The sequence below is a fragment of the Esox lucius genome, chromosome 11 (genome assembly GCF_011004845.1).
Source record: "Esox lucius isolate fEsoLuc1 chromosome 11, fEsoLuc1.pri, whole genome shotgun sequence".
Classification (NCBI taxonomy): domain Eukaryota; kingdom Metazoa; phylum Chordata; class Actinopteri; order Esociformes; family Esocidae; genus Esox; species Esox lucius.
In genome coordinates this window covers 24,024,989-24,052,269 of record NC_047579.1, presented here as the reverse complement: position 1 = coordinate 24,052,269, position 27,281 = coordinate 24,024,989, and the positions used below count along the sequence as shown (strand labels likewise).

The window sequence follows — 27,281 nt, the reverse complement described above, 5'->3', positions numbered from 1 at the left end:
TCATTCTTTTACATCCCAACGACCTGGCATTTTAACAGGGGTGTGTAGACTTTTTATAACCACTGTATATGGTTTAGAGTTGGAAAATGTGCATAGAAATAATGATACGATCAGAATACTCACTTGCCTAATAATTGTGCATGCAGTGTATATTAGTTCAGTTCTAAACAATCTCTGTAATGGAAATGTTCACCAGATTTGTACGAGTGTACATACATTCCAAAGAAAGATTTGAGAAACACAAATTATTGTTTACATTTTCTTTATTGTGTGAACGATGCTCATATTAATATTTATTGTAAGTATAGTTCAAATGTATGGATGTCACTCTGTGTTAAATATGGAGGACCAAATGAGTCAAAATTAAATAAATACATTTATAAATATATTATTTAAGGGGCACATTATGAAATATTTTTTATAATGCCACTTTTCAAAACAGAATAATATTTAATAATACTTTATACTTTAATATTTTTTTTCCAAATGGCTTTTTTCATCAAAATATTTTATAAGATGAATATGATTATTATATTTTATATTTGTAATAATATAATTTTATAATATTTTTCCTAATATTATAGGCTTTGTCATAATTTCAAGACATATATCATAATTTCATGGTTACTTACTATCATGTCATTTTTTTTCAGAATTAGGATTTGTGCAGGATAGACAAACACTTCGCTGGCTACACGATTCTCTCCTCTTTTCACTTGACGTTATTGAGTTATTGTCATATATATTGATAGTTATTGTATCAGTGTCATTCATGAATGGTGTCCTTGTCTGTTTCTGGTCCTTCATTTCTATTTGTACTGCAACCCCATCGGAACATTTGTGAAGAACACTGTTGTATACTGTATAGCATTATTGTAATGGAAGTGATTTGGTCAAATGGGGTAAAGGTTCATTCGTCCTAATTACAGTATAAGTACAGCTCACACTAGCTAGGCTCCTTGTTCCTTATCAACAACACACAATTCAGGCAGGAAACTCCACGTTCTTTGTTTAACCATTATTAGAGAAACATTCACAAAAGACACCATGGTGTTAAGTTTGGTTCCTTTGGTGTAACACACTGATATCACATGATGGTGCACAAAACACTACTATTAACATTAACACTGCAATATTATAATAGCAATACCGATGGCAATGAGCAAGGTACACAGTACTAATCGCCCTGCAGAAGGAAACAGAACGAACAGGTGGAGGCTGGGGTGGTAGCAACCACATGCAAGACGACTTGCAGAAAAGCAGACAGAATGAGTACCCTGACTGACTTGAATAGACCACCATATTAGATAAGGAATCTAGAGATTCGATTTTGATGTCAGCCGATGCAATGCTGAGCCAATGACGCTCAGATTCCCTGGCTGAACTAGTTGTGTCCATTACTATGCACTATTGTTAAATAAAACTACGGCAATCCTATACATTTTTCCCAGCAGGCTGTGTTGCAGGTTAATTTCTATAATTGCTTGTTATTATGTAATTTTCATGATAAGTTGAGTTGCACACAATCAAACAAATAAAAATGTATTAATTGCGTGCAACTCATCTACAAATAAAATAAATTTCCCTAAACTATAAATGTTTTACTTGGACTTATTTCACCTGTAACTGAAATGGTTGTTCCATTCTAAATTTAATGTTCATATCTAACTTTTATAACTAATTTAAGCCTATATATTTGTGGTCACAGTTTTTTTAATCTATAGGTAGAGCAAACTGTTTGATATTCTATTAAATATTTTAAAAGTAAGCAAGAAAAAAACTATGTTTATAGTTGACATTGTATTGTTGCTATTTCTACTGTGCAATTTGCTCCTTATAATGAAATGGGTAAATTAGACTAGTGGCAGACATTGATTCAGACTTTGGTTTGCAGTAGGTTCCCAAATGTTTCAAAGTCTATTACTAATTGAACTATTCCCCATGACACCACATACCAAAACATTGTGTTATAGGACATAAACAGAAGGAACATATACTATTACCTGCACTGTAATGAATTCAATCTCCGCGATGTATTTCTCATTAATCATATTGGCCTCCACCTGAATCATCACTGAGGTACATGCCCCTTGGTTTCCAGAAGGAAGCAGTTTCGTCTTACCCAAGATGGCGTTTATTAAGGAGCTCTTACCAGCTCCAGTCTTCCCAAAAACACCCACCATCTCTTTTCGGTCTTCATCCAACACATCAATTTTACTTCTGTTATAAGTGAACAACAAACACAATTTAAGCAATTTAAGAAATGGCCTACATTATATGAATCTATTCATATGCCATGTTGTCTGTCTACATTTTAAAATAAAATAGGTCTACCTGAGGAAGTTGGTAAGTTTTGTAGAAGGCATTCCATCCAGCTTGCCTCTGACTCTTTGCATTATCTTCCTCACCTCTGCCTTTTGTTCACTGACTGGAAGAAGATCACCAACAGATATCAATTTGTTGTATATTAATATTTTGCCTTTAAACAACAGGCCTGCATATGTGTCCTGCTGCCAAGTGTGAGGTAATACGCACACTCACATACATATTTATGTCTGGTTAAATATTTTAATCCAGACATAAGTAACTTTGCAAGGTTTACCCTTTATTTGTCTGCATTATTTGCAATCCAAGATGGCCACCATTAGCAATATAGTAGACCATAACATTAACACTAGAACCGCCAAAGCCGAATGCCATTTGGTGTCATTAGCATACTAATCTACGGTGCCCCGGAAGTGCAAAAACACAACCACTAATATAATTACACACCCCCAATAAAAAAACACCCCCAACAATAGCACAAAACACAACCAGAAATACAATAACACACACCCACTAAAATTACTCCCCCCAATAGCACAAAATACAACCACTACTACAATTACACACCCAGAATAAAAATACTATCCCCAATAGCACAAAACACAACCACTAATACAATTACACCCTTCCAATAAAAATAATATCCCCAATAGCACAAAACACAACCACTAATACAATTACACCCAACCCAATAAAAATAATGCTCCCAAAAGTGTAAAACACAACCACTAATATAATTACACCGCCCCAATAAAAATAGTCCCACCAAAAGTGGAAAACATACCCACACATACAATTACACACACCCCATAAATATACTCCCCCCAATAGCGCAAAACACAACCAGTAAAACAATGACACAAAGGGTAGGTACAAGACGCTTATTTGACACACAGCCTGTTATTCAAGGTAAATTGGAAATGACAGTTTAGTAGCTAGCTGTTTAGATACAGTTTCAAAGAAGCAAAGAGAAGTGATATAACAAGATAGGAACGTGTATTTCCCTTACAATACATTTAACGAATGTACACAGTTTCAGTGGGTGTGCCTAGTATAGTGACATTGGTAACACCATTACTCTTCTATATCAATTATCCAACTCTGTTTGGAGTAGTGGGTAGTGCTCCCGGATCTAGAGCGGCAGGTCCAGGTTTTGAGATGCTACCCGTCATAACGCTGTATTTTTTCTATTTTTATAATTTTCATGTTGTGAAAGGTTGACGACATGACTAAGAATATCTCAGAATTGAGGTTCTCTCTCTCTGTCTGGTGCTGTTCATGCATTGCTGATGTGTACAAGGTGAGAGAGTTGATTGTGTTCACAAATGAATGATTCCCATGGTATTTACGTATTTACAAATGACGCAGCAGTTGATGGCTGATTTATTTTTATTAAAGTATTTATTTTAAATAACTGGACATGTAGACAGCAAGCTGGTGAAGATTTACATCTCTGGATATTATCTAATTCGACTTGTACACGATAAATTGCTGACCCAGTAAGCTGCTGTCACAGTTAAGTCATTCCATTAGATCTATGCGCAAAGCAGACCTTGCGATGTTATACATGAAATACGCTCCATTCGACCTTTGATACGCATAGCTGACCTCTTTATGTTCTAAATGCAAATACGATGGTCCAATCCCAATGTCCACACTCACAGACTCACAGAATTTGAGGCGCGTTCAAAGTCTATAAGTGACATGAATTGTCTACAGGTGACATGAATAAGTTATCGAACCAGAAAAGGAGCCAGACAAACTTAATTCTCAGCCGGTCCGCAATTAAAAGTGAAAATGATTGTTGCCCTCACTAGATTCAAACCGACGTCTCCCTAATGCGAGAGTTTTTTAACTACTACGCCACAGTACTATAGGAGAGAGCAGGGTGAATTCAAACCGACCTCTCCCACATGCAAGTGTTTTTAACCACAACGCCACGGTGCTAGTCAGTGTTTTTATCCACTACGCCACGGTGCTAGTCAGTGTTTTTAACCACTACGCCACGGTGCTAGTCAGTGTTTTTAACCACTACGCCACGGTGCTAGTCAGTGTTTTTAACCACTACGCCACGGTGCTAGTCAGTGTTTTTAACCACTACGCCACGGTGCTAGTCAGTGTTTTTAACCACTACGCCACGGTGCTAGTCAGTGTTTTTAACCACAATGCCACGGTGCTAGTCAGTGTTTTTAACCACTACGCCACGGTGCTAGTCAGTGTTTTTAACCACTACGCCACGGTGCTAGTCAGTGTTTTTAACCACTACGCCACGGTGCTATAGGGGAGAGCAGGGTGAATTGAGCCATATAATCTAAAATAAACAGTTTTCAAAATGACTCTACAAACAAAAGTGGTCTCTTGGCTCAACTTGCCCCTGATAAGGGGTAAATTGTGCATAAGAAGAAGATAAGTTGAGCCACACTGGGGTAAATTGTGACATTGATTATGTTGAAATAAAACAGAACATTTTCACCTCATAGACTAATGCTGTATCAAAGCAAGAAATATTGAATACCAAATGACTTCCAAAAGGCCAATTTTCTAAACCAAGGCCTTTCAAAATGTTTTGAACAAAATCAAGTTCAAAATGAAGAACAAAATCGACTGCAATTCTCCTTACAGAACCAGGCTACTACTCAACATACCACTTGTCAATTCTGCAGGGGGGTATGGACTTCTGCTACCTACTGGCTGTTCCACTGTATTTTTGCGGTTTAGGTAGTTTCTTGGGCAGGTGGGCTTCCCAATCACAGAACTCCCACAACGGTGCCTCAGAAACTGATGTCAGCACCCTCGACCTTCTCCACCAATCCAATGTAATGATAGCATTTGTTTTTACCCACAAAGTTCACAAGGACAGACTCTTGTCCCCATCATTGTCCCTCAGGTCATCTTCTGAACTGTCATAGTCAGTTGTGTCGTACTGTTTATGTGGTGCATTCTGAACTGTCATCGTCAGTGGGTTGTAATGTTTATGTGGTACATTCTGAACTGTCATAGTCAGTGGTGTCGTAATGTTTATTTGGTGCATTCTGAACTCATAGACAGTGGTGTCGTAATGTTTATGTGATGCATTCTGAACTGTCATAGTCAGTGGTGTCATAATGCTTATGTGGTGCATTCTGAACTGTCATCATCAGTGGTGTTAAGCGAAATGTTCATGTCACTTTATTCTGAGCCATTGTAGACAATTGTTTTATTCTGGCTTTCAGGGCATTCTTCTTTTTTTTCAGTCTTTTTATTTTCTCTGTCATTGTGCATTTTCTCCAGCTCTAGCTTTTCTTGTGTGTTGGTCAAGATATTTTTTTTCTTTTTCATTCTAGGTTTAGTTGCTCTGGCTTTAGGGAAGGGAAGTATATTTCCTGGGGACACACATACCAAATTGGTAGGAGAACCAGTAGCATTACTTATGGACAAGTGTTCAGGATTCATGGTTCAGGCAAAGTAGCAGGTGGCTCCTCTGGGGCTGGTACTGCTGATGAGCAATCAGGACTCAACCCTGTTGGCTCAAATTACCCTGTCAACACCATTTTTTAACTTGTATAATCCAGCAGTTTAGAGCTAAAGTAATAGTCAAAAGTGGTCTCTTGTTAACAGCATAGCCTCACGTTGTAACTTCCTAAAGCACTAACAGATTTTTTCAAACTTGTCTGTAATTGTTCAGACACAAGAATCAGGACTCCTTGAACATAAACAAAATCACTTGGAATGGCAAAAAAATGTTTTTTGAACTTAAATGTGCTTACCACTCATTCCATGTACCTCTTTCCATCACAGGGAGAATAAGGTGGATGACTTCAAAAAATTTGATTTTACTTTGATTTTATTTGCCTTATTCTTCTTTCAAAGACTTGACTACATGGTATATAGACTAAGCTTTATCTTATTCCCATATAGTGGTCAGTGTAAATAACATACTAGTATATTTTTAACTGTTGTTATACTTTCTGTACAGAGATCTGTATATAAACATGCACTGAGTTTCTTTCTACAAATCAATGGCGGCTTTGTTTTTGTAATCTTTCCCCCTTCTTGAACTGCCACCTTAACGTGGTGGAGGGGTTTGAGTACCCGAGTGACCCTAGGAGCTATGTTGTCTGGGGCGATATGCCCCTGGTAGGGTCTCCCAAGGCAAACAGGTCCTAGGCGACGGGTCAGACTAAGAGCGGTTCAAAACCCCCTTAATGATGAAAAACATTTAGTGTTCTGTGACGTCGCCCGGTATGGTGCAGCCGGGGCCCCACCCTGGAGCCAGGCCCGGGGATGGGGCTCGTTCGCGAGCGCCTGGGCCTTTCCCCATGGGGCCCGGCCGGGCTTAGCCCGAACGAGCAACATGGGGCCGGTGCGGAGAGGATCTGGCGGCAGGCCTAGACAACCCGATCCCTGGACACGGAAACTAGCTCTAGGGACGTGGAACGTCACCTCTCTGGCGGGGAAGGAGCCTGAGATTGTGCGTGAGGTTGAGAGGTTCCGACTAGAGGTAGTCGGGATCACCTCTACGCACGGCTTGGGCACTGGAACCACACTCCTTGAGAGAGGATGGACTCTTCACCACTCTGGAGTTGCCCATGGTGAGAGGCGGCGGGCTGGTGTGGGTTTGCTTATAGCTCCCCAGCTCTGCCGCCATGTGTTGGAGTTTACCCCGGTGAACGAGAGGGTCGTTTCCCTGCGCCTACGGGTCGGGGATAGGTCTCTCACTGTTGTTTGTGCCTACGGGCCGAACGGCAGTGCAGAGTACCCGACCTTCTTGGAGTCTCTGGGAGGGGTGCTGGAAAGTGCTCCGACTGGGGACTCTATCGTTCTACTTGGGGACTTCAACGCCCACATGGGCAACGACAGTGACACCTGGAGGGGCGTGATTGGGAGGAACGGCCCCCCTGATCTGAACCCGAGCGGTGTTCAGTTATTGGACTTCTGTGCTAGTCACAGTTTGTCCATAACGTGCACCATGTTCAAGCATAAGGGTGTCCATCAGTGCACGTGGCACCAAGACACCCTAGGCCGCAGGTCGATGATCGACTTTGTTGTCGTTTCATCTGACCTGCGGCCGTATGTCTTGGACACTCGGGTGAAGAGAGGGGCGGAGCTGTCAACTGATCACCACCTGGTGGTGAGTTGGATCCGATGGCGGGGGAGGAAGCTGGACAGACTTGGCAGGCCCAAGTGTACTGTAAGGGTCTGCTGGGAACGTCTGGCCGAGTCTCCTGTCTGAGAGATCTTTATCTCCCACCTCCGGCAGAGTTTCGACTGGATCCCGAGGGAGGCTGGAGATATTGAGTCCGAGTGGACCATGTTTTCCACCGCCATTGTCGAAGTGGCCGCTCGAAGCTGTGGCCGTAAGGTTGTAAGGTCGAGGCGGCAATCCCCGAACCTGGTGGTGGACACCGGAAGTAAGGGATGCTGTCAAGCTGAAGAAGGAGTCCTATCAGGCCTGGTTGGCTTGTGGGACTCCTGAGGCAGCTGACGGGTACCGACAGGCCAATCGGACTGCAGCCCGGGTGGTTGTGGAGGCAAAAACTCTGGCCTGGGAGGAGTTCGGTGAGGCCATGGAGAAGGACTATCGGCTGGCCTCGAAGAGATTCTGGCAAACCATCCGGCGCCTCAGGAGAGGGAAACAGTGCCCTACCAATGCTGTTTACAGTAGAGGTGGGCAGCTGTTGACCTCAACTGGGGATGTCATCGGGCGGTGGAAGTACTTCGAGGATCTCCTCAATCCTGCCGTCACGTCTTCCATTGAGGAAGCAGAGGATGAGGGCTCAGAGGTCAATCTACGTTCCTACTCTCACCTATGGTCATGAGCTTTGGGTCAAAAGATCCCGGATACAGGCGGCCGAAATGAACTTTCTCCGCAGGGTGGCTGGGCGATCCCTTAGAGATAGGGTGAGAAGCTTGGTCACACGGGAGGAGCTCAGAGTAGAGCCGCTGCTCCTCCACATCGAGAGGGGTCAGCTGAGGTGGCTTGGGCATCTGTTTTGGATGCCTCCGGAACGCCTTCCTGGGAAGGTGTTCCGGTCCCGTCCCACCGGGAGGAGACCCGGGGAAGACCTAGGACACGCTGGAGGGACTATGGAGGGACTGGAGGAAGTGTCTGGGGAGAGGGAAGTCTGGGCATCCCTGCTTAGACCGCTGCCCCAGCGACCCGGCCCCGGATAAGCAGAAGATGATGGATGGATGGACTTCAAAAAATGTGAGGTCACATAGCCATTTTTGTCTATGCTTTCCTAGAAAAAAGGGGTGGCTCCACTTCCCCACAGGCTCAAATCACCCTGTTGTCCCCTACAATTAGCCAGTCACTAGACACCATTAAGCATTGTGTTGAAGTGATAAACGTTTCTTATTAAGTTTACCTCCACCACAAATAGAACTGTATGCCTTTTGCCACTGGTCGTTTTAACAGCTTATTAGCCAGTAATATGCTTACTAGTATTTACTAACGTATTGTTTGGAATCGTCATAATAATTGAGCAATTGCTAGCGAGACAGAACTTTACACTGCCAACGCTATTGCAATTCATGGCACAACAACGTACCTTTTTCTTTAATTTGTGATTGACATTGATACAATAACTATCAATAAACGTGACGATAACTGACTTTTTAATCAAGTTAAATTATGAGAGAAATTCGTGGAAACCCCTACTCTTTTATTGCCCAACCGGTTTTTAGGCTATTTTAGGCTACTGAAGGTTGTAGCCAGCAAAAAAAAACATATCCCGAACAAATCCTAATACATTATGTATTTTGACAGTGATGAAATCCTAATGTGGGCCCTATTGTGTGCAGGTCCGCTTCTCTAACCACTACACTATTTGACAAGGGGTAGTCAGTCAGTCAGTCAGCTTACGCGGTCCGGCAAAAACTGAGAAGAGTAATTAGAAAAAGACAAGTTCCAAAACGAATAGTCTATGTGAACGGCATGTCTTTGCAGGTCTCTCCCGGGGGTTCTAATGGGGCTAACGATGTGCATCATCCTCAAATAAGTTCTTTGCTCAGAGGTTCTTGCACACGAAAGTCAGTGAAACTGAAAAGACATTTGCAGACCAAGCATCCCTTTCATGTTGATAAATCCACAAGTTTTTTCAGCCGAAAGTAGGCAGAGCTATGTACTATTAAAATAGTAAACTCCATTAAATCACATCCTAGGAACACCAGGCTGTTTGCACCCCTCGGTCAAGAGATGGGCACGGAACATGAAGCCCTGCTGGTCCATACTGCTATCATGTGGCTTTTACGTGGGAAAGTTCTCATCCACCAGTTTGAGCAGCGTGATGAGGTGCGCATTTTCCTAAATTAGCTGGGTACCAACTCCAAGTGGATGGTAAATCTTGCGTATTTTTGATAAACCTAATGTACTTAAATACTCAATCCAAGGCAAAAGTACAAATATAGGCCTATGGTTGTTTATCTGATAAAATCGATGCATTCACAAAAAGGTTGGATGAGCTGTGCGAACTAAAGGCAGCAATATCATAATGTTTCCTAAGCTGGAGGAATTTGTGTAGGGCAATGAAATGGATTTCAATAACATGACGGAAATTATCACTTCACATATCGAAGGGTTAGGGGTTCAAAAACCCTTCTGGACTTATGCACTTCCCTTGATGAAGTACTTCCCAAATGAGATAAATCCACAACGATATGACTGCATATGATGACTGTTCACGGGCAACTGAGGATTACCTGTCATCTGACCTGGAGGACGCACTGATGGAGCTGTCCAGTGATTGGACCTTAAAGGAAATGTTTGCCATAGTGACACTTGCAGTAATCTGGATTTCAGTTACAGAGAAAAACCCATGACTATCCAAACCAAAGCAACAATGGATGTACTGATTCCTTTTGGAATCAACCAACCAACTTGAGGCAACATTTTCCACAATGAAATGTATTTAAAACAAATACGCATCATGTCTTAATGTGGAGGATGATCTCCAAGTTGCCATTTCGGCACTCAAACCCAGGATGCAGCTGTTGTACTACAAAAAGGCCCACCCATCCCATTAAATGAGTAAGTTGCTTAGACTTCACTTGTCAATTAATAAACAATACCTGAGAGACCTGAGAAAAGGTAATTCATATACTGGCTAATAGTTAATAAGGATTATTTTATGAGTTATTTTAATATGATATACTGAATGTGTCTACATTTGTGTTGTGTAGTTTGAGGTCTTATGTTGTGTGCGCATGTGTGTGCATGGATTGCAATGTTTTAAACATTTGTTTTGGGGGTTGCAAGTGAAACAGTTTAAGAACCCCTGCCTTAGAATACTGGCATATATAAAATTTGTCTATACAGTGGATATAAAAAGTCTACACACCCCTGTTAAAATGCCAGGTTCTTGTGATGTAGAATGAGATAAAAATAAATAAATGTCAGAACTTTTCCACCTTTAATGTGACCTAGAACGTGAAAAATGTTATTGAAAAACAAACTTAAATCTTTGAGGGGGAAAATAAAAAACTCACAATATCCTGGTTGCCTAAGTGTGCACATTTGTTGAAGTACCTTTTGATTTTATTACAGCACTCAGTCTTTTTGGGTAGGAGTCTATTAACAGTGGTGTGTAGACTTTTTATATCCACTGTAGGTGACATGAATAAGTAATCAAAAAACCGAGAGGAGTTATTAAAAAAAGACAAGGTTCAAAATGAATAGGCTATGTGAATGGCCCGTCTTTGCAGGTCTCACCTGGGGGTTGTAGTGGGGCTATCAAGTTAATTTTAACTCCAGTGGTAAAGAATATCGTTGGTATTTCATTTAGTGAATATTTATTCAGCCTAATACATTTGTGCAATATTAATCTTCAGTAAAATAAGCAGAGAAAATTCTGAAAGAAATGACAGGATGTGTGTTCGATTTAGTTCCTCTTTCTCTCCTAATATAAAATCAATAAGGTGTAATACCTTTTTTGAATGGGTAATTGGTGACTGGGACAAAAAATCCTTGGTATTTCGTTTTGTGAATAATTATTCAGCATTATACATTTGTAGATTTACATTTGAGGAAATAGCCTACACAATAAGCTGAATTTCCTACTGAAAAACGGTAACTTGTGATAGTATCCTACAGTACAGGCCAAAAGTTTGGACACACCTTCTCATGTGTTTTCTTTATTTTCATGACTATTTACATTGTAGATTCTCACTGAAGGCATCAAAACTATGAATGAACACATATGGAATTATGTACTTAACAAAAAAGTGTGAAATAACTGAAAACATGTCTTATATTTTAGATTCCTCAAAGTAGCCACCCTTTGCTTTTTTGATAGAGCTGCAAACCCTTGGTGTTCTCTCAATGCGCTTCATGATGTAGTCACCTGAAATGGTTTTCACTTCACAGGAGTGCCTTGTCAGGGTTAATTAGTGGAATTTTTTCCATCAGTTGAGACCATCAGTTGTGTTGTGTAGAAGTCTGGTTGATACACAGCCGACAGCCCTATTGGACAACTGTTAGAATTCATATTATGGCAAGAACCAATCAGCCAAGAAAAGAGAAACGAGTGGCCATCATTACTTTAACAAATGAAGGCCAGTCAGTCCGGAAATTTGCAATAACTTTGAATGTGTCCCCAAGTGCAGTCGCAAAAACCATCAAGCACTACAATGAAACTAGCTCACATGAGGACCACCCAGGAAAGGAAGACCAAGAGTCACCTCTGCTGCTGAGGATAAGTTAATTCGTGTCACCAACCTCAGAAACCGCGGGTTAACTGCAGCTCAGATTAGAGACCAGCTGAATGCCACACAGAGTTCTAGCAGCAGACACATCTCTAGAACAACTGTTAAAAGGAGACTGCGTGACTCAGACCTTCATGATCAAGTAGCTGCTAGGAAACCACTGCTTAAGGAGAGGCAAAAAGCAGAAGAGATTCACACAAGGAATGGACATTAGACCAGTGGAAATCTGTGCTTTGGTCTGATGAGTCCAAATTTGAGATCTTTGGTTCCAGCCGTGTCTTTGTGCAACGCAGAAAAGGTGAATGGATGGATTCTACATGCCTGGTTCCCACCGTGAAGCATGGAGGAGGAGGTGTGATGGTGTTTTGTTGGTGACACTGTTGGGGATTTATTCAAAATTGAACCAGCATAGCTACCACAGCATCCTGCAGTGACATGCCACCCCATCCGGTATGCGTTTAGTTGGACCATCATTTATTTTTCAACAGGACAATGACCCCAAACACACCTCCAGGCTGTGTTAGGTCTATTTGACCAAGAAGGAGAGTGATGGAGTGCTGCGCCAGATGACCTGGCCTCCACAGTCACCGGACCTGAACCCAATCGAGATGGTTTGGGGTGAACTGGACCGCAGAGTGAAGGCAAAAAGGCCAACAAGTGCTAAGCATCTCTGGGAACTCCTTCAAGACTGTTGGAAAACCATTTCAGGTGACTACCTATTGAAGCTCATCAACAGAATGCCATGTGTGCAAAGCAGTAATCAGAATAACGGGTGGCTACTTTGAAGAAACTAGAATATAAGACATGTTTTCAGTTATTTCACACTTTTTTGTAAAGTACATAATTCCACGTGTGTTCCTTCATAGTTTTGATGCCTTCAGTGAGAATATACAATGTAAATAGTCATGAAAATAAAGGAAACGCATTGAATGAGAAGGTGTGTCCAATCTTTTGGCCTGTACTGTATATTGTTTGTATTATGTTTCAATAATAGCCTAAATAAGTTTTTTGATTGTAATGGAAATCTTGTATTTCCTTTGTATGTTCATTCAACCAAGGCTCTGATCATTCATCTGGGAGTATCGCGCATTCATCCATTGACGTCATTCAGTGAGGGGTGATTAGCGCCTGGTTTCCATTTGGATGCCAATACAAAGTACCTTCGAAATTGCAGTTTTATTTTAATTACACTCTCAAACACCACTTGGCGTAGGCATTTGGCGGTTCTAGTGTTTAGAGAGGTGGAACTTCCCTCAACACAACCCAAATGATCAATTCTACTTGCACCAGGAACTAATCGCCTTCTCTACCAATCAATATTGATTCTTGGCAGATAAGCTGTAAAGGGTGTATGAGAGCATGTTTGCTATGGCTCATCCTACAGTGGATATAAAAGTCTATACATCCCTGTTAAAATGCCAGGTTCTTGTGATGTAAAAGAATGAGACAAAGATAAATCATGTCAGAACTTTTTCCACCTTTAATGTGACCCATAACGTGAACAATTCAATGGAAAAACAAACTGAAATCTTTGAGGGGGAGAAAATTAAAATAAAAAACCTGGTTGCATAAGTGTGCACACCTTCTTGTAACTGGGGATGTGGCTGTTTAGACATTTTATGTCCACTGTACATATGGTTGGTGAATGCGCATCGCAAGCTTTTCAATAAACTCATTCCGTGTCCAATAGAAAACAATTCACAAACACATTTTTCTTCAAGTAAAATCTTCCTTTAATCCAGACTCGTTATTAAATAAAACCAGTAAAAGAAAATAAACAAATATAATCAAAAATCCTTAATATCACGGATGCGAAGAAAACTGTGCGACTCCACTCTATTTCCTAAAGGATGAACCACCGCATCTCTTAAAATTCTTAAAGGGCCTGTGCACAATTTTAACATATTTCAATGTAAATATAGAGAATTATGTATCTAAAACGAACACACAAATAAAGTAAGTTTACAATCAAACACAAATATTCAAATACTGAAATGCAACACCTAATATTCAATAATTGTCACTGAACATAAGCAAATTAGGCTCCTACAGTTGGGTTTATCATTGATGCTTCAATATGCTGCAGATCACAGTACATCAACATTCTGACCAGAAATTACAGGAATGCACAATTGTGAATCTGCCACAAGTAAAAGGTGATTGGCACATTCACATACAGCACCAGAAAAAAAGAAGACACCACTGCACCTTTTTCTTTCCTTTCCAAAAACATCAAAAAAGAAGGTTTTGAGTGAGGAACTGAAGGGTTAAAATTAAGAGACCACTGCAAATTGATCACTTCTGTTACTTTTTTGGAAAGGAAAGAAGAAGATGCAGTGGTCTCTTCATTTTTTCCGGAGTTGTATGTCAAAAGATTTAAAATCTTGCAAGGTTGTTCCTTTGTGTGTCTTTAAATGTTCACTCTGTTGAACAAAGTATAGTATGTGGACACACAACCATCACACGTATTTGAGCTTGTTGGACATTCCATTTAAAAACCACAAACATTAATATGCAGTTGCTCTCCCCCCTGGAATGTTTCTGTGGGAATTTGTGCCCATTAAGCCAAAAGAGCACTAAGGTTAGGCGCTGATGTTGGATGGGAAGGCCTGGCTCGAAATCACAGTTTCAATTCATCCCAAATGTGTTCAATGGTGTTGAGGTCAGGACTCGACAAACCTTGTTGAACCATGTCTTTATGGACCCTGGTTTTTGCACAGGGGCACAGTCATGTTGGAACAGGAAAGAGCCTTCCCCAAATGGTTCCCACGAAGTTGGAAGCACCCAAATGTCAAAATAATCTTTGTATCCTGTAGCATTAAGATGACTCTTCACTCGAACTAAGAGGCCAAACACAGCCCCATATCATTGTCCCTCCTCCACCAAACGTATATTAGGCACTATGCATTCCGGTAGGCATTCTCCGGGGATCTGCCAAACCCAGATTTGACCATCAGACTGGCAGAAGATGAAGCATGCTCCAGTATCCAATGGCAGTATGCTTTACAGCACTCCAGCAAATGCTTGGCATTGCGCATGTTGATGTGAGGCTTGCATACAGTTGCTTGGCCATGGAAACCCAATTAATGAAGCGCCTGACACACAGTCCTTGTGCTGATGTTGCCTCAGAGGCAGCTTGGAACTCTGTGGTGAGTGATGCAACAGATGATAAGCAATTTTTACGTGTCAGCACTCGCCAGCCCCGCTCTGTGTGTTTGCGTGGTCTACCTCTGTTGCTGGGCTGTTGCACCTTGAAGATTCCACTTCACAATTATAGCCCTTACAGTTGACCGGAGCAGATGTAGTAGGGCAGAAATTTCACAAATTGACTTTTGGCATCCTATTACATTTTGACATTTAAAGTCACTTAACTATTTCATGGCCATGCATTGGATTTTATGCACCTGTGATCAATGGGTGCGGCTGAAACACCTGAACTCAATGATTAGTGGGGGTGTCCACATACCTTTGGCCATGTATTGTATCTGGCAGATGGTTTATTTTATTTAAATATTTTTTCTCAAAATTTCATTCATTGAGGTCAATATAAAAAACTCTTACCTACCAAACATTGGAGGTAGATTGATGGATGCATCCCTACTCTTCTGCTTCTTTCTTGGCATGTTTGCATTGGCTACCTCATGTTTCCTTTTCTCTGGAAACAATTGGAAGCATTTTTATATGAATACTCAAATCAATACGACAGCATTCACAAAAGGTTATTGAGGACAATGCCATAAGTTCGTAATAGTAGACATTTCTGATACTGACAGTTGTCTAAGAAAATCTCTTGGAGATCCTCTCTAGCCATTGGAGAATAGCTTTGTGTGAGTTCCAGTCAAAATGATTTCAAATCAAAGTTTTGGTGTCCTGTTCAATTTTTTTATACGTTTAATTTTTCTGGTGTCCTGTTCAATTTTAGGAGGACTTGAGCTTTTGGACCACGCCTCAGGACTACCTAGACTGACGACTCCTAGCTTTCCCTGTAAAAGTCCTACTAGTTGTGCTGCAGATCTACTTTCTGCCTGACAATTCCTGTTGTCACTGCCCACAACCCACCTGGTTGTCCCTGTCCTTGTTCACCTAGATGTGCAGCTGATCTGGATTCTGCTTAAGCTCACATGTATTTAGTGACCTAAAATATTGTATTTAGTGACCCGAAATATTAATGTGTCCCTACAAGGTCATGTACTCTTATAATATTCAACCAACACAGCCAGAAGAGGACTGGCCAACCCTAAGAGTCTAGCTCCACTCTAGGTTTCTTTCTACACTGAACAAAATTATAACAATTTTGTTTTTGGCCTTTTATTGTGGCCAGCCTAAGCCACACCTGTGCAATAATTATGCTGTCTAATCAGCATCTTGATATGCCACACCTGTGAGGTGGATGTATTATCTCGGCAAAGGAGAAGTGCTCACTAACACAGATTTAGATGGATTTGTTAACAATATTTGAGAGAAATAGGCCTTTTGTGTACATAGAGAAAGTCTTAGATCTTTGAGTTCAGCTCATGATAAATGGGGGCAAAAACAAAAGTGTTGCGTTTATAATTTTTTTCAGTGTAGTTTCCGACCCTCCAATGGAGTGTTCTGTAGCAAATGTGCATCAATTTCTTTTTGTTGCTTGCTCTTTGGGGATTTCGGCTGGGTGTCTGGATGAGCAGTTTTGGAGAACTGCTGATTTAAAAGTGTTTTCATGAAATGTATTTGATTGATTGACTGTGCTTTTTACCTGAAAGAAGTTTATCCACACTGGTTGAGGGAATACTCTGAAGAAACAAGTAAATGATCATCATGGTGAAGGCATCATTTTACAAAACTTACAACACAAACAAAAACATCCATCCTCTTAATGGAATAAAACGTGATCAGTTAAGTCCTGTGTGATGTTGCAATATTTCTGAAATTGTAATCCTTATTATGTGAGATGGTGATAGAAATGCCTTCATGCACAAACATTAATATAAAAAAATTGCAATGTGTATTATGTGGCCTTCCCACAATCAAAGAGGAAATCATCCTGCAGATGAGGTTATTTACATGACTTGTTGTATCTTTGTGATATAGCTATTTGGAGAACTACGATCATACAAAGGTGTGTAGGTTGATCTAAATAATAATTGTGCTTTGTAATATAAAATATGTCCTTTAGGGGTGAGGATTAATGTAAATAGTTATAGGTAAAAAGTACATTTCCTGAGGAACTCTTGGCTGCGTTAATGGAAGCTGTTGACGTCGTGGCCACTTCAAAGTTCTCATCAACATTGCTGTGTTTGTTCTGTTCCTGCAATTAAAAAACACGAGACATGCCGAGACACTTGTAAGGCAATGAATAATTGAAGTACAATAATGTTTAGTTGAATCTAATGTATTCTAATTTAGGCTGTAGTTGGAAAAACTAACCTTTTGCTGTAACATACAGTTTCCTGTAATACGCTAAGACATTTGTAGGCTGAAAAATATAGGCTGGTGCAGTGGATTTACTCAGATAAGAATGAATGCAAACTATTTACCCTACACTTACAGATACACACGTAAAACCTGGTCACTGTCTTTTCCGTAAACTTTTGTTAAAATTCCTATAATTTGTTATCTATACCTTTAGAAGTTTGTGTTTGTGAGCAAATTTTGTCCGTGGTCCTATTTTTGGGATCAAGTTAATGAATTCTTTCTCTTCGAGTAAGAGAAAACCTTCTTCATCTATTTCTTCCTCTGAAATTCAGGAAAAATATATTAAAAAGACTAACATTGAGATTAACAAATACACCTGTGCTTACTCTTGAGTTGATATCATTACAGTACTAATGTATAATAATGCAATATACAATTATATTAATTCATATTAAAACATTACTAGTACCACACTTCTACTACTACTATTATTATACAACTTAGTATACAATGTATAAATAAATAAACATTTTCACCTTCAAAATTTTTAATCCATTGACTGAGGTCCCACTTTGTTAATATGTCTCTGACAAAATCCGATGACGCCATGACAATTCACTATGAACAGAATAAATACAGTTTAATTAAGATAAAAAGATGATTTGTAAAAACATTTGCTACATAGTAATAGTAGTATGTTGACAATACATGTTCTAATCAAATATTCAAAATATAGTAGGAAGCACAGAGACTTTTGAAGAGAATGTTGGATTTCACTTCAATATAAATGAATTTATGGAGACAGGATTATTATTATTTTTCTCAAAACCTATACTGCTAGGTTCTGGTTTTGAAGTTTTTTTCACAGTTGTAATTCTAGTTTGTTGTATTTACAGTGGGGCAAAAAAGTATTTAGTCAGCCACCGATTGTGCAGGTTCTCCCACTTAAAAAGATGTGAGAGGCCTGTAATTTTCATCATAGGTACACTTCAACTATGAGAGACAAAATGAGAAAAAAACAATCCATAAATCACATTGTAGGATTTTTCATGAATTTATTGGTCAATTATGGTGGAAAATAAGTATTTGGTCAATAACAAAAGTTAATCTCAATACTTTTTTATATACCCTTTTTTGGCAATGACAGAGGTCAAACATTTTCTGTAAGTCTTCACAAGGTATTCCTCCATGCTGATCTCCTATAGAGCAGTGATGTTTTGAGGCTGTCGCTGGGCAACACAGACATTCAACTCCCTCCAAAGATTTTCTATGGGGTTGAGATCTGGTGACTGGCTAGGCCACTCCAGGACCTTGAAATGCTTCTTATGAAGCCACTCCTTCATTGCCTGGGCGGTGTGTTTGGGATCATTGTCATGCTGAAAGACCCATCCAGGTTTCATTTCAATGCCCTTGCTGATGGAAGGAGGTTTTCACTCAAAATCTCACGATACATGGCCCCATACATTCTTTGCTTTACACGGATCAGTCGTCCTGGTCCCTTTGCAGAAAAACTGCCCCAAAGCATGATGTTTCCACCCCCATGCTTCACAGTAGGTATGGTGTTCTTTCGATACTCCGCATTCTTTCTCCTCCAAACACGACAAGTTTAGTTTTTACCAAAAAGTTCTATTTTGGATTAATCTAACCATATTACATTCTCCCAATCCTCTTTTGGACCATCCAAATGCTCTCTAGCAAACCTCAGACGGGCCTGGACATAAGGGACATAAGTACAGATGGTACATAAGTACTGGCTAAAGCAGGGGGACATGTCTGGTACTGCAGGATTTGAGTCCCTGGCGGCATAGTGTGTTACTGATGGTAGCCTTTGTTACTTTGGTCCCAGCTCTCTGCAGGTCATTCACTAGGTCCCCCCGTGTGGTTCTGGGATTTTTGCTCACCGTTCTTGTGATAATTTTGACCCCACGGGGTGAGATCTTGAGTGGAGCCCCGGATCGAAGGAGATTATCAGTGGTCTTATATGTCTTCCATTTTCTTATAATTGCTCCCACAGTTGATTTCTTTACACCAAGCTGCTTACCTATTGCAGATTCAGTCTTCCCAGCCTGGTGCAGGTCTACAATTTTGTTTCTGGTGTCCTTTGACAGCTCTTTGGTCTTGGCCATAGTGGAGTTTGGAGTGTGACTGTTTGAGGTTGTGGACAGGTGTCTTTATACTGATAACAAGTTCAAACAGGTGCTATTAATACAGGTAACGAGAGGAGGACAGAGGAGCCTCTTAAAGAAGAAGTTACACGTCTGTGAGAGCCAGAAATCTTGCTTGTTTGTAGGTGACCAAATACTTTACAACACTTAAATCACAACATCGGGTCTCAATGAAGTACAGTGGGGAGAACAAGTATTTGATACACTGCCGATTTTGCAGGTTTTCCTACTTACAAAGCATGTAGAGGTCTGTCATTTTTATCATAGGTACACTTCAACAGTGAGAGACGGAATATACAACAAAAATCCAGAAAATCACATTGTATGATTTTTAAATAAATAATTTGCATTTTATTGCATGACATAAGTATTAGATGACCTACCAACCAGTAACAATTCTGGCTCTCACAGACCTGTTTGTTTTTCTTTAAGAAGCCCTCCTGTTCTTCACTCATTACCTGTATTAACTGCACCTGTTTGAACTCGTTACCTGTATAAAAGACACCTGTCCACATACACAAAAAAACAGACAGACTCCAACCCCTCCACAATTGCCAAGACCAGAGAGGTGTGTAAGGACATCAGGGATTAAATTGTAGACCTGCACAAGGCTGGGATGGGCTACAGGACAATAAGCAAGCAGCTTGGTGAGAAGGCAACAACTGTTGGCGCAATTATTAGAAAATGGAAGAAGTTCAAGATGACGGTCAAACTCCCTCGGTCTGGGGCTCCATGCAAGATCTCACCTCGTGGGGCATCAATGATCATGAGGAAGGTGAGGGATCAGCCAAGAACTACACGGCTGGACCTGGTCAATGACCTGAAGAGAAAAAAAAAGAAAACCATTAAGTAACACACTACGCCATCATGGATTAAAATCCTGCAGCGCATGCAAGGTACTCCTGCTCAAGCCAGCGCATGTCCAGGCCCGTCGGAAGTTTGCCACTGACCATCTGGATGATCCAGAGGAGGAATGGGAGAAGGTCATGTGGTCTGATGAGACAAAAATAAAGCCTTTTGGTCTAAACTCCACTAGCCGTGTTTGGAGGAAGAAGAAGGATGAGTATAACCCCAAGAACACCATCCCAACTGTGAAGCATGGAGGTGGAAACATCAATCTTTGGGGATGCTTTTCTGCAAAGGGGAAGGACGACTGCACCGTATTGAGGGGAGGATGGATGAGGCCATGTATCGTGAGATCTTGGCCAACAACCTCCTTCCCTCAGTAAGAGCATTGAAGATGGGTCATGGCTGGGTCTTCCAGCATGACAACGACCCGAAACACACAGCCAGGGCAACTAAGGAGTGGCTCCGTAAGAAGCATCTCAAGGTCCTGGAGTGGCCTAGTCAGTCTCCAGACCTGAACCCAATAGAAAATCTTTGGAGGGAGCTGAAAGTCCGTATTGCCCAGTGACAGCCCCGAAACCTGAAGGATCTGCAGAAGGTCTGTATGGAGGAGTGGGCCAAAATCCCTGCTACAATGTGTGCCAACCTGGTCAAGAACTACAGAAAACGTATGATCACTATAATTGCAAACAAAGGTTTCTGTACCAATATTAAGTTCTGCTTTTCTGATGTATCAAATACTTATATTATGCAATAAAATGCTAATTAATTACTTAATAATCATACAATGTGATTTTCTGGATTTTTGTTTTAGATTCCATCACTCACAGTTGAAGAGTACCTATGTTAAAAATGACAGACTTGTACATGCTTTGTAAATGGGGAAAACCTGCAAAATCAGCAGTGTATCAAATATTTGTTCTCCCCACTGTAAGTATATTAAAGATGAAAATCTTCACTGTACATTCATACATACTTCACTGTGTAATTCGTTAAGAATGAAATTATGTAACAATGGTTAATGGGCACCAAAATCACCAACTGATTGAGGGCTGGATTCAAACTCACACTGACAATCAAAGTAAACAACTGAAATCACAGGCTGTTCTAACTTGCATGAATTTCATCACGGCAACTCATAATGTGACTCAGTAGCATGTATGGCCCCTACATGCCTGCATACACTCCCAACAATGTCTGTGCATGCTCCCGATGAAACAGCAGTTGATGTTTTGGGGGATCAGGGCATCAGTGAGCCCCTGGTATGCCTGTGGCGCTACTTGGCGGGGTCAGATGCACCGATACAGTACATAACGTCCCAGAGGTTCTCATTTGGATTCAGGTCTGGGGAACCTGAGAGCCAGTTAATGGCATCAATGTCTTTGTCATCCAGGAACTGCCTACACACTCTGGTCCCGTCTCCTGGTATTTCCTCCATGCTCTTGAGACTGTACTGGAAGACACAACAAACCTTCTTGCGATGGTAAGTGTGGATGTGGTCAACACCTGCCAGACAATTCCAGTAAAAAACCTCTCCAGTGCACCTGTTGTCACTTCCACCAAACCGAGCCACACTGCATATAGATTCCACGCCGACCCACAGCCACTCGGCCCACCCCCAGTGACTAGCAAAACAAGCAAGCAAGCTTATTTATATAGCACAATTCATACATACAATAAATTCAATGTGCTTTGCAGTGATAAAAAATATAAAAATGCAATAGAATAAAAACAGTCAGATTGTAACAATTCTATAACCACCCTCCAGGGGGACTCTCCAACCTGGGATCTCAATCCTTGCACTCCAACGCTAGGATGAACCCGTCAGTCCTTTTGTGAGATGATAACCTATGGTGAGAACTTGCAGCACAAGAGCAGCATAAAAACTTGAATTATCCTTTTTTGTCAGTAGCAATGACAAAAAAAGGAAATGATTTTTAATATTAGTTTCCAAACAATGGCCAATGCTATACATGAGCCATCTGTTTGCCTAGCTCCATAGGATTACACATTTCACATCAACCCTGATAGTAAAAAGTGTCTGTAGGCTTGCTACCCTATGCCCTAGGCTATAGAAAGCCAGTTGTGGACTGATGTTCGCCACAGAAGTCATTCACATCTCATGCAAGGTGGCACCCGTTAAATGGCAGCTACCCAGCCTTGGCTGGTCTCTTTTATATCCCTGGTGGTTATCAAAGGCATTATATAAGCCATATGCAAGCCAAAAAAAGTTAATTTTAAACACAATACTAACAAGGAACTACAACTAACTGTATCTAACTACCCAATCTAATCCAACTGTCCATTAATAAAATAACCTATGGGCTTTGATCATACCATTCAGCGTGAAGACTGAGAGCTATTTTTTTGGTTTGGGGAACTCAGGTTATGTCACGGTCTATCGACAAACAGGAGCCAGGCGCAGGGAAGTAGCTCACAATAACATGTGTACACAGTTTCAGTCAACAGAGGCTGTCCAGGGTAATGTGGTTGATAGTGACATCAGCCCATAGAGCCAAAGTAGAGATAAAAACATATCCTTCTAAAGAGCTTAACCAGGCTCTAGGCTGCAGGACATGGGTAACGAGATACAATGGGTCATACTCAGTGGCACCTATTTAAATGTATCCAAAACAGATACATTCCCCTGGGGTTATCTCAGGACCAAATTGTGCAACAAAATGTTGTTGCATACTAGGATCCACTCATCTACCAGTCCACATAGACAAGGGCCATCTACCCTTACAATAATATGGCATTATCAATATGTACAATTGTTTGTTAAACTTTACACAACAGATTCCTGTTTCCAGTACACCCCTATAGACCTAGTGAACACACTCAAATTAGTTAATAATGGAACAGATCCAAAGTTGTGTTACAACACAACAGATTTGCCTCCTGCCACATATCGGTGCAAGCTGCTCCTCATAAGAAAATAGTCATTGTAGTGCATAACCAAACTTTTCTTAGAGGTGATTTCGTCGGACCCAGACCTTTTGTTTGGAGAAAAATGCAGGGATGGAACCTACTGTGTTTGCTCTTACGCTGCTAATCTCACAGCCTGGATGAATGCAAAACCCTTCTATGAGCATCCTGATATTGTTTTAACCTTACAACCTGAGACTGTCACAAACCAACAACAGTGTCCAAATCCATATCCTGTCACTAGAGGTGTTCTTAAGGGAAACAATAATAAGTATGATTAACAATTGTATGATGTAAATCTAGTCAGGATCCAAGCATCATACAACCTATTCAACTGTCAGTCAGCATTTCAGGCCCATTGTAGCACAGATGACAGAACGTAGACATGGTTACAGAAACAAATTGAGGATCTGATATCACACTACAAAGGCAGATTAGCTGTTAGAGTCACGCACACCAGTGTAAGGTGGGGTCTAATTTCAGATCCTATTTGAGGACCGTAACTCCTTGTCCAATATATTTCAATAAGCCAAACAATCACAATCAGTGGCTTGGATTTAAAACCAAATGGCTACATCATTCAAGCAGTTAAGACAGAAAATGTGTTTCGCTTTGTATTGTTCAGATTGGTAGCAGAATTGTTTTTGTAGTAAATTATAAAGGATGTGTGTAACACAAGAATTATGGTTACCCAAATGCAAAAAACATATTATACATCCAGCCCGGACTGCATCTCTTAGATCAAATCAAGCAACAAGGTGAAAACATCTAGCCCAGGATCTTTAAGTTGCTTTAAATGTGAATGTTTTCTCAGACGGTGTAAATTAAGTTAAGCCAAAAAGGTCCCACTGAATAGGCAGATGTTTTTGTGTCCATGCAACAAGAATATTAATAAAATTGTTTATTTTTCAAAGCATAAAAGACAAAGTCTTAAAATAATCTGATGATCCACACTAAACACATTTTTGTGTGTAACTACTGATTAAAGAACTTAGGGTATTTCAGCATGCCTTTAGCAGGCAGACAAAAATAAAACTAACTTTCAATGAAGGATTAAGCCATGCTCTCAACTACAACGTAAATAAAGACAGAAATACTTTGTCTTGTGAAACATTGCCAACAGAACTGAAACAACAGAACAGCTATGGAATTATTTGTTGATTAAGTCAAATTAGTGTAACCAAAGGAAAATGCTACAAAAAAATCTAACTGAACATAGACATGCAGGAGGATGCTGTATCTACTTACATTGACAATAGGTGTTCTAGAAATAATGATGATGGTCCATGTATGTCATGGCTAACACATATTAAACAAGACTGATCATCGTCCAACTACTTGTGGTTTGCTGTAACTTATAGTTTCAATTTCGAGAAAATGGAGGAAAGTCTGAGGTGTGGTAGATGGGAGGAGACAGGTGAGTGGGTGAGTCACGGTGTCGTGGTGTGCGTAAAAAATGGGAGCCAAACACAGGGAGGGAGGTAATGTAGCGGTTTCTATTTTTTCAGAAAAGATTGCATAAAGTAAAGGGCGTACAAGCGTAAAGCGCAAACCGTAAACGTGCAGACAGCTTCTTTATAGAACACCAAACATAGAACAATACCTCACAAAACACGCCCAGGAACACAGGAACTAAATGGGTTACCTAACAAGGGAATGGACACCAGGTGTGTGCAATAACAAGATATGACTTCCAGTTTCCATTTCAAGGAATTGGAGGAAAATATGAGGTGTGGTAGGTAGGAGGGAACAGGTGAGTTGCTGCATTTCGTTTTTTCATGTTGTGCAGCAACATGCTCACTGATTAAAACATTGTGTGCTTTTATAAAATGAATGTGACAAACTGAAGGAAATCTAATGAAATCTCCTTGGCCCACACTTTTTTCAACTTGTAATGTATTGAGTTTAATGGGATAATGTGTGTGATATTCCCAGTCAGGTGGGAATCTTTAACAAACTGAAAGAGAGATGTTCTCCAACACACCCACAGGTGGGGATCATCATCAGCATTTTAGACAGATGTCCCATGTATACAATCACCCACCCATCTGAATCCATGAGTGCCCGTCATACTGCTAATCTAGGACCTAAATCCATTAATCCACTCATGACAGGTTTGTGGTCAAAACACAGGCTTCATCCCAAAACCAAAAACATGTTTCACTTCTCTTGGAAGAAACACAGTAGCAGGAGTGCCTCAGGTATTCATGGTAACATGGCCTAGAGTGCACCTGTGGTTCTTCTATATCGGTCTCACTAAGAGGAGTCTGAGGGACAGAGTAGCAGATAGGACATTCTGGACAGGTAGGCAATCTGAACTATCCTATGGCTACACATTATTTGGAAGGATAACATTGATGTGACAGAACAGGTTTCTGGCACTGAGGTAATGTTGTTAGATTCCAGGGATGGTGAGAAATTAAAACGGCTGAAGCAGCATGCGAAATGTTTAATATATTCTCTTAAAGGTACCACTTATCCATGTTTATACAAGGACATTGACTTCTCTCCTTTTCTATTGCTCCTATTCCTTTTTTCTGAACCATGTTAAATGTGATTTCATATAGATTGAGATGTTCTTCTAGTTTTGTATTAATATTCAATAAATGCTGTTGGTTATTTCTGTAAAGCTGGTCCCATAGTGATTGAGAGGGACGATGCCAACTAGTCATTTTGACACAGGTTTTCATTGGCAATTTATGTGTCTCTCTTGCACTATTCCAAACACTCTGATGATAGCAGTAGCCGAAACGTGTTAGTGCTTACCATTACCTTAGCCCCTAAAAAATGATTTTACATTTTCCAAAAATCCTTGTGCCTTCATTTAGATCCACTATACCACGAAGTACACTGTTATGGTTATTTCTCCTTTTAGTTTTTGTCTACTGTTCCTTCCAAAGAGCACCTGCAGATTTTTCAACAGAATACATGAGGCACCCCTGCTACTGTGTTTCTTTAAATACTTAAAAACTCTTTGGTATGTTGTCTGTCAAGGAAGGAACCCCTAAGGACAGAGTTCTATCAGCTGCCACACAGAGGTCACTGGACAGGAAGAAGAGGTAAAAGAGTGGAGTGCTGGGGGACGGGACAGGATGAAAATATTACAGGGTGGAGTCCTGGGAGACTGGACAAGAAGAAAGGGGCGGAGTCCTGGGGGACTGGACAAGAAGAAAGGAGTGGAGTCCTGGGGGACTGGACAAGAAGAAAGGGGTGGAGTCCTGGGGGACTGGACATAAAGAAATTGGGTAGATTTCCTGGACGACTGGTTTAATGGATTTAGAATTAAACCTGATGCTTTATTTAGATTTCAAACAGCAAATTTGATAAGATTCCACCAATATATGTATCTCTGCGGGGCTCATATGTTGGGATGAAATTTGAGATCATAATTCTAATTTGTCTGTACACACAGGGTGGGCGAATTGACAGGAGAAGTCAGGAAAGAACAGCAGAAGCCAAATAGCCCTTCCACTAACAGGTATAGAACAGAACAGTGTCAAAGAGCCCTCCAACTAACAGGTATAGAACAGAACAGTGTCAAAGAGCCCCCCCACTAACAGGTATGGAACAGAACAGTGTCAAAGAGCCCTCCAACTAACAGGTATAGAACAGAACAGTGTCAAAGAGCCCTCCAACTAACAGGTATAGAACAGAACAGTGTCAAAGAGCCCCCCCACTAACAGGTATGGAACAGAACAGTGTCAAAGAGCCCTCCCACTAACAGGTATAGATCAGAACATTGTCAAAGAGCCCTCCAACTAACAGGTATAGAACAGAACAGTGTCAAAGAGCCCCCCCACTAACAGGTATGGAACAGAACAGTGTCAAAGAGCCCTCCCACTAACAGGTATAGAACAAAACAGTTTCAAAGAGCCCCCCCCCCACTAACAGGTATAGATCAGAACAGTGTCAAAGAGCCCTCCCACTAACAGGTATAGATCG

At 40.7% G+C, this 27,281-nt stretch overlaps 2 protein-coding genes across 4 annotated transcripts in view; both read right to left on the bottom strand.

The window, feature by feature from the left end:
* nuggc.1 (nuclear GTPase, germinal center associated, tandem duplicate 1) overlaps window positions 1-24,672 on the bottom strand; it is a 54,041-nt gene extending 29,369 nt beyond the window's left edge. The window contains exons 1-7 of one of the 3 annotated variants that reach the window (XM_034294999.1): window positions 24,588-24,672; window positions 17,937-18,018; window positions 17,609-17,721; window positions 16,742-17,293; window positions 15,572-15,661; window positions 2,335-2,428; window positions 2,004-2,220 (exon numbers count right to left, since the gene is read on the bottom strand). In XM_034294999.1, coding sequence (XP_034150890.1) covers window positions 2,004-2,220; window positions 2,335-2,428; window positions 15,572-15,661; window positions 16,742-16,805 — 465 coding nt within the window. In that variant the 5' untranslated portion in view covers window positions 16,806-17,293; window positions 17,609-17,721; window positions 17,937-18,018; window positions 24,588-24,672. Of the gene's footprint in view, window positions 1-2,003; window positions 2,221-2,334; window positions 2,429-15,567; window positions 15,662-16,741; window positions 17,294-17,608; window positions 17,722-17,936; window positions 18,019-20,311; window positions 20,331-24,587 lie in introns of those variants that run through there. The other 2 variants (XM_034295000.1, XM_029123391.2) reach the window with 2 other exon arrangements.
* LOC117595221 (nuclear GTPase SLIP-GC-like) overlaps window positions 1-27,281 on the bottom strand; it is a 772,829-nt gene that overhangs the window by 79,331 nt on the left and 666,217 nt on the right. The gene's annotated exons all lie outside the window — the stretch shown is intronic.